The 8,918-nt window shown below is 42.8% G+C and overlaps 1 protein-coding gene across 2 annotated transcripts in view; it reads right to left on the bottom strand.

Annotated features, from left to right (window-relative positions):
* Window positions 1-8,918, bottom strand: part of LOC111238290 (ribosomal protein S6 kinase alpha-3) — a 64,980-nt gene that overhangs the window by 51,773 nt on the left and 4,289 nt on the right. For both annotated transcript variants that reach the window (XM_022767721.1, XM_022767722.1), the window contains exon 2: window positions 4,818-4,877. In XM_022767721.1, the coding sequence (XP_022623442.1) occupies window positions 4,818-4,877 (60 nt within the window). The remainder of the gene's footprint in view (window positions 1-4,817; window positions 4,878-8,918) is intronic.

Raw genomic sequence — 8,918 nt, 5'->3', positions numbered from 1 at the left:
TGGACTTCCAACCTTGTTTTCAGGGCTTGTCATGCTGACACGATCTGCAGGGAGGCAGACAGACATTAAAGTGGTGGTCAGTGTCAGTCTCTCCCACAGCGAATAAGTGACCTCATCCTGGGCCCAAACATGATACTGTGTCTGTGCAACACACACACACACACACACACACACACACACACACACACACACACACACACACACACACACACACACACACACACAGCTGAGCAGCAGCAGATGGCAGCAGATGTTAGTCAGTTCCTCAGAGAGCAGCGATGTTCCTAACACTGTGTCTGGAAACCATTTTCTGCCTCGCTGGGGGCATCAATGAGTGAGTGTGTGTGTGTGTGTGTGTGTGTGTGAGAGTGTGTGTGTGTGTGTGTGTGTGAGAGTGTGTGTGTGTGTGTGTGTGTGTGTGCTGCTGACTCAACAATGAACAGTGTAGTCAGTATGTGAAGTGAATGTGTTGCACTCATATCTGAACTAGTGATGATGAGTGTGTGTTATCGACTCAGCACACTTGAATGTGAGTGTGTTGTTCTGTCGCTGTGTTTCTGTGTGTGTGTGTGTGTGTGTGTGTGTGTTATTCATATATAAATTTTTCCTAAAGGTTTTAACTCAATACGTAATTTTCTGGAACTGTGAGGAAACACTCATTCCAGCCGACACTGGGTCTGATTTCTGTTTTAATGTTACAGATCTTTTGGGAATCAGATTTCTGTGAGTTTAACAGAACTGCTGGATTAAGATTAGGGAGGTGTTTGGAATAATGATGATTATTTTCATTATCAATTAATCTGTGAAATGTCAGAAAACTGTGAAAAGCACCTGCAATAAACCAGGAGATCCACTGACATCCAACACAGAGAAGAGTAAAGTTATGCCTCTGTTCTCTTTTGCAGTAACTTTATTCTTATGTGACAGTTATAATTTCTCAAATGTCTTTTCTTGTCCGACCAACAGTCGAAAACGAAAGACATTCAAAGTTTACTGTGATGTCTGAGGAATAAAAAGCAGGAAGTCCTCAGGTTTCAGCAGCTGGAATCAACAAACGTTACCAGAATTATTAGAATTGTATTTAAGAATATTAGAATAATAGAATTACAGTAGAATAATCACTGCAGACGTAGTTTAGTGAATGTATTGTGTCAGTGAGGACAGAAGTAAATGCCTCAGTTTCACACTGAAGACTTTAGCAACGTGACACAGAGAGAAGGCTGCCTCATTAGCCCAATTTAACCTGAGATAACACACACACACACACACACACACACACACACACACACACACACACACAGAGAAGTTTCACACTCAGTTAAGTCCGTGGAACAGTCTAACTCACTCATTAACAGCTTTATAATAAATTCATCGTCACATCCTTGTAACGTTCACACCGTTTTCACATCTAGCTTCTTGCCTCAGAGGTTGTGTGTGTGTGTGTGTGTGTGTGTGTGTGTGTGTGTGTGTGTGTGTGTGTGTGTGTGTGTGTGTGCTGCAGACTCTGGAGAGTGAGGTAATGAGTGCTCAGCTCTTCTCAGACAGTCGATCCATAAGCCATCTCCTCTGCATTTAAAAATCGATGTGTACAGCTGCCCTGCCTGCCTGCCGCCGACACGCACACACACACACACACACACACACGCAGATACACACACACACACACACACACACGCACATACACACACACACACACGCACATACACACACACACACAATTACGAAGGCCCTGAAATAAGATCAAAGTCAGATGCTGTTTGATTGCAGTGAGCTGTATTGTAGACTCCAGTGATTCCACCACAGCTTCAACATGAACCAGCATTTATTCCTCTTGCGTTTGTCCGTGAGCTACGTGCTGCCGTTCCTTCACCATACTGTTGATGTTTTAATCATTTCAAAGGGCTGACGAGGTAAAACTGCAGCATTTCATGAGAAACAGCAGAGATTAGACCGAAGTGTGGAGCGTCGTGGAGAAGAAATGATTTGCACACATGATTTCATCACTTTTAGCAATAAAAACTAAATCATGTGCACAAATTTGACTTGTGTTTTCACTGTGACACTCCCTGCGCTCCGTAGATAAAACTGTGTGATATTAAAAATGAATAAAAACCCCTCAGAGTCATCTGGTGACCTCTCGGGAGCCCCTGAGCCTCAGGTCGCAAACCCCTGCTCTAATCCAATGACACTGACTCCTGAACTATTCCAGACAAGCCGTGTCATTAATGATGATTTATACCTTTAACGTAGAAGCAGTGATGTCATTTGGCCTTACTGTCAAATATCTTAATGTGGGACACTGAAGGCCTGAAGAGACCAGAGACCAGAGACCAGAGACCAGAGTCCAGAGTCCAGAGACCAGAGTCCAGAGACCAGGACTTTATCTTTGTAACCCTGAGACAGTCTGATGTGTTGGACTCTTGCTGCAGATATTTGAGTGTTGTCAATAAGCCTAAAGCTAAAACGCAGACGGGGAAGCGACTCATTTATTATCTGTATCTCCTCATCTTAACTGTCCAAAAATTATAATTAAATCTTATCAACTAAATGAAACCAGTCCAGAGACAAGCTCTGTGTTTAAAAGACACAGTTCCTTCCTTCCAGTTATCTGTGTCAGTTCGATGCAAATGTTTTCATTAATATTCAAATGTCAAGCAACTTTGCCCACAGTCAGTCAGTTCAGCTGCCGATCTGCTGCTGAGGAACAAAGAGCTGGTCTTGAGCTCAGCCGGTGACTCACTTTTAATCTGATTGTGATTTTTCTAAACTGAAGTCGAACCAGATAAAAAAAGAAAAGAAAAGGTGTTGTGGTTCAGATGTCCGTCGGTCAGAGGAGGATCAGACGTGTCCGGCTCTCGCTGAACGGCTCAGCGTGGACGTGAGTCATCAACACTCCTTCCTCTTATCTGGAGACCGTTGTGAAGGTATTCTGGGAGCCGTGTCACAACTACACACCAAACGTGTCATTTCTACAGAGGGCCCGTACGGTTTGTGGACACGGTTCCCACCCAGAAAACAGAGAAGCTGCTCACAGCTGCAGAGTGAAAACTAACCAACAAACATCTCAGAGAACATCCTCCCTTCTCTTGTTTGAATCGTGTCACTTTATTGGTCTTTTGACGGCTCATATTTTACACAATTTCCTGTTGTTGTGAAGTGATTTGAAATCTGAATGTCCAGGTCCCACGTCGGACTGAATCAGTGTCTCGTGTCACGGTTTGTGTTTGTTTGTTTTCCTGACGTACGTGAAGGTTGTTTCTGACAGAATAAAACCAATACAACACACAGCAGTATACAGCATGGGACACATCATACGGGACAGCTCGGACTCCTCACCAACACAGCGAAGTGCGAGGTGCATTAGTATTATGGCGGATAGAGTGCAGAAAATAGAGCCTGCACAGTTTCATACTAACAGAATGATGCAACGCGTGTGGTAACAGCCGCTGTGTCAACACGCTTCTGCAGAACGACTAATGTCAGAAACTTCACAGATGAGTGAAGAAAAACTTTTTCTTAAATGTCTGAAGTCTGATTCACACGAGGATAAAAACAGAGAACGAAAACAAACCAGGAACAAAGTCTCTTTTATACAAAGGGTTCATTTTGTATGTTTGTTTCTGCTCAACAAGGATTCACGACGCTTCTATTAAAGTCTCCATTTTACTTCCTGTTCTAGTTCATTTCTGTTTCCGTGCACAGTGCAATATCGTAAATGGAAAAGATGTCTCGTATTTATCTATTTATTTTCTATCTACTTCCACTCATTTTTATTTTTATCTCTTTCTTTTTGATATGTTTGTGTTTTAGACGCATCTACGAGTTGCAAAAGTAAGTTTGTTTTACTAGAGATGTGTTCTCTTCTATTCTACTCTATTCTATTCATTACATTAACTTTTCATCACATCACAAAAAGCATCAAAATATTGTAATTTTTATAATGTGATAAAACAGAAATGTTGATCTGAATCTGCCAAAATAATTGCAACAGATTTTTTTTTTTTTTACATTTCGTTCAGGCCTCGTTTCACAGATAGAAATATGCCTGTTAGATTTTATTTGATTTTGTTGCAGTGAGTAAAGTAAAAACATCTTTACCTGCCTCCACAGACCATCATACAACAGTTTCTAACCTTTTCACAGAGGTGAGAATCTCCTCTCTTTGTCCATCAACACTCTTCATTTTGTCATTTTTCCACAAACAACAACTTCAACACAAACGTAGAATTTGTGTTTAGTTTGAGGCGGGGACACGAGTTTGACGCATGCTGAGGGAAAGTGGGTTTACATTAAGAGTAAATAAAACATCTAACCCAGAAATAACTGCAGCGATATGATGAATGTCACAAATAAATGATGATATGAGCAGCGCAGAGGATCCGAGGGAGGATTTCTCTGCTTTAAGATGACTCACGACTTTAATAGAGAGCTTCACTTTCATACCAGCAATTATCCTGCAGGAGTAGGCGTCAGTTTTCTCAAACAGTGGATAAATTATCTGAGAGCAAAACTCTGTGTGTGTGAGAGAGAGAACTGAAACTCACACACACACACACACACACACACACACACACAAGGTCACACATGTGTCGATGTACAAATGACCTGAAGGGCTGTTTACTTATCAATAATATGCAGTCGAACACACACACACACACGGACAGCTGCCATCAGTGAGTTCAGAGTGCTGCGCTGCTGCGAGCACTCACAGAGTGTTTACAGCTGAAGCTCGCTGATGTCAGACGGGACCAACAATAAACCTCCAAACACAATCTGGAGCCTCGTGTCTGTGTCATGTGAGCGGGACGTGGACTTACGGCGCAGGCGGGCATGGCGTCGTCCTCGCCCGTGGAGTCCTCCGGATCGTGATGAGCATCCTGTAATCACACACACACACACACACATTGACGCGTTAACACACACCTGATACAGAGGCTTCTTTCACACTGATCATCCATCAGCGAACATTGGTCACATTTATCTCTGTCAGTGTCCATTTTATTAGGTACACCTCCACAGTCTAATGCAATCCAACACCATCACGTCTACTCCTCTGGTGCTAAGTCACAGTTAGCGGTGTTGTTGTACTGGACTGCTTTATTATTGTGTTTCTAATATTCTGCAAAAAAGGACAAAACATTGGAAAGTCCGGGTCAACACTTGAAGATGATTGGCTGAGGATTATCTACAATGCATCACAGACAAGTGTTTGAAAGTCGTTTGCAGACACGAACAGAAACAGCTGGATGCATGTGGACATGAAATAAAATCTGATTAAAGGAGCAGTACTAGGTTTCGGAGGATGCTACTGACGCCAATATGAAGCAAGAACCAAGAACGAGTCATGCACACGATCGTTTATACACTCAACACACGAGATGTGACGTGTTAATTAAGCCCCTTTTCCACTGCTCTAAAAACCCGCTCACATCAGGATTCTGTCAACAATGGGAAAGGGAACCATCGGCATTCACACCCTGGTCAAATGACTCTGCAGTAGACGCAGGTATGTATCGGCTCTGGCTCTGATCGGCAGTGATGTAAACATTTTTCGCCCCTTTTCCTGCTGAGCACCCAGACACTTAGGCACACTGAGATTCAGGGTGAAAGAGTGAAGCTGCAGCCCTGAAATAAGTTTTAAAAACACACAAAGCGTCTCACACGGACGCAGTGGAAAAGGGGTCAGTGATGTTTTACTCTCTGTGTCTGCCATCCATCTCCACCTTTGTTTAAAAAACGGGTATTAAAGGGTGATAGCGAGCTCTACAGGTGCTGGGGGGTAGATTTTATTACCTCAGGACAGACTCGGGCTAGATGTGATTATTTTAACACCATCAAGTTGTTTTTGTGCCTAAACTGATCCAAACCTTTTCCACAGCGTTACTACATCATAAAATGGTTCATATTTACTTTATGTCACTGTTTATCTGTGATATATCTCCAGTGTTTATATTGATATTGTTCGTCCCTCCAGCTGAAGCTTCACAGACTTGGAGAATCTGTGACAAGAAGCAATAAAACTTTAAACTCTTTAAACTACTTTTTTTTAAGCCTTCAGTAGATAACACCTGGAGAGAGGTGACAGAAAAAGATGGAAAGAGCAAGACTTAGCACTTCATGGTCGGCATGCTGAATGCTAAACCACAGGGGGGCACTATGTCGGTTTCCCTCTTAATTTAGCCTGAGAAACATCTGTAGTTGTAGAAATATCTCTAATGAAATTATAAGGAGCTGCAATTCCAGAGTATTCCTTTAATCTGTCAGCCATCTGTATGTTGTTATTATGATCTGTCAGGTGTGAGTGATGGTGAAGATGTTGAATCTACAAGAATTAAATCTGGATGGAAACTGTAAAAAGTGACAAAGCTAATCACTGAATCTCTGAGGTTAATACAGTCTCAGCTACCAGCAGTTTCACTTTAATAGATCAGCCCTAAAAGACCTTCACCAGATAGTGAACTTTACAGTCCAGCTCTCATTTAACGATGTGCAGCAACCATCCGTTCCCTGCTGTGTGTCCACAGCTCAGATCAGGTCTGTGCACACGTTCATTTTTCTGTCACATCAAGGACTGTGCTGCCTACAAAAACCTGTCTCTTATTTTGAAACCCTCTCATCATCATCATCATCATCATCATCATGCCCTGTGAACTAAATCGAGGAGCTGGAGAGAACCTTCTCCAGGCGGTCGCAGCGTGAGATTTATCAGCGAGGACACCGAACTCGGACGGCGTCTACCTCATCTGCTCGGCCAAATGGGAAAACTAAAAACAACAGATATGAATTAGCATTACGTAAGGCAGATTATCAGCCTGTCTGCCTCCCTGCTGGAACAACAGCTGTGATTCAGACACTGATAGCACTGATACTACTGCCCGACAAAAACAATAATAACAATAAAAGCGATTATGGTGATTATTTACTTTCCCGCTAAGTACGGAGCCGGGAGGATAAGCCTGAAATCAGCACAGCAGGGTGACAGGGGGGGGGGGGGCACGGAGGAGATGGATGGCAGACACAGAGAGTGATGGATTATGATGAGGACGAGGAAGAAACATGCAGAGATAGAAGGTGACAGAGAGGACAGGGCTGAGGACGGAGAGGAAAAGGGAAAAGCTCGGGTTTTTCTCAGATGCTGATCCATGAGTTAAAAACATGCAGCTTGTGTCTGATGCAGGAGGTTTCAAAGACTGACAAGAGCAGGACAAAGTGGGACAGAGCGGGACCCTCCCCCTTAGACAGAAGTGAGGAACGCCTGCTCCATGCAATTCTAAATATGGGATAATCATGCTCGTAGTTTTGTAGAAACAGTTTCCATAATTTGGGGCCATGGAGTCAGTGAAGCCTGTATTTGGTCACATTTGGGCAAATTATCTCCATTAAAAGTTGCAGAATTAGCGATTAGCAATGTACACATGGATGTTCAGACAACAGTGTCTGAGTTTGACTTAAAAAAACATGATGATTCTCAGGCAAGTTCTGCGTCATGTTTCTTTGATGTCTAAGCAGATTTACTGACATTAATTAATTATTGACATCACACACATGATATCCACAGGAAGTGTAAGTGACACTGAGTCTAAAAATGTGCGTGCCGTGTGTGTGTGTTCAGATTTGACTGAGTTTTGACTCTGAGAAGAAAGAGAGGTTTTAGGAGCCGACTGCAGCCGTCAGGCACCGAGGGTTTTATAATAACTTATTTTTAATGAGTCAAATTACAATCACTAACTTCCAGCTGTTTCTCGAACATCAGCATGTTCCCGTCTCTTTCACCTCACGCTGCGTCTCTGCCTCCTCGCCTCTCCCTCCTCGCCTCCTCTGCACCGACGTTATCGAGCGCATAATGTCTGAAGCGGCGAGCGTTAAAAACTGTCCGGTACTGAAAGCTGAACACACGTGTCTGCCACATGTCGGACTCCTGGACACCGTCTCCACCTGGTTTCAACATGTGATGCAGCTACACCTGGTATTAATAAGCATTACTGTTGTTACCTCGCGTCTGCCAGCATTGTAATGGGATATTATTATGCAAACAATATGCAGAGCTGGCAGACCTGCCAAGAAACACGGTGCATCGCCGGCCAAGGGAAGTGATGCTGCCGTTTGGGCTTCACTCATTTTTCCTTTACAGAGGAAGGGCTCGTTTCTGGCTTTTTGTCGAGGTTACTCATCTCTGTAATTGTTCCTCCTGTTCCCACATCAGCTGCAGCGGCCTGACGAGTGATTATCTTTGACAGTTAAAGTCATTTTACTACAAAATTTCCCTTTTTGTGTCACCGCAGTGCAGCCAGGAAACACTGCAGAGGGAAACACGAAAAGGGAATTTTACAGTGAGAAGGAAAACACCTGCTTGATTTGTCAGACTCGAAAACCTCTTCGATGCATCTTTGCATAGAAAGAGATCTGTGGATCCTCCATCAAACACACCGGAGTTGTGTTGGGAGGGGCAAGTCCGACCAGGAGGAACAATTACAGTGACCCACATCACTTTCAACGGGTTAAAAAACGCTTCCTTTAAAAATGTAAAACAGCTCAGATTATGTTTAAACTTGTCTGAGATCCAATCACAATATGAATTTTCAGATGTGGTCTCTCTGATTGAAGCATTTCTGATGTTCTGTTTGCATTAACATCTGCATAAACATCTGGGTTTTTTTTTTCCCTCTTAGCTTTGATTCCTGCTTTAAATGCTCAGTTTGTGTAGGAGGAAAGATGTTATCAGCCTGTTTCAGTTTAGACAAATTAAAAACTGATGCTTATGAAAGAGCTGAATGAAAAACAAATCAGATTCAGCAGATTTCAGACGGAAAACAAAAAGAGGATTCTTAGAAAAAACTATTTTACATCACAAAAAAAACGAGGATCATTTTCTCATTTTTCAGATTACCTGTTCGTCAGGTAGAGACTGGATTTGTTTG

This window comes from Seriola dumerili, unplaced genomic scaffold, assembly GCF_002260705.1.
Source record: "Seriola dumerili isolate Sdu_G_001 unplaced genomic scaffold, Sdu_1.0 BDQW01001298.1, whole genome shotgun sequence".
NCBI classification, from domain to species: domain Eukaryota; kingdom Metazoa; phylum Chordata; class Actinopteri; order Carangiformes; family Carangidae; genus Seriola; species Seriola dumerili.
This window is presented reverse-complemented; position numbering and strand designations above follow the sequence as displayed.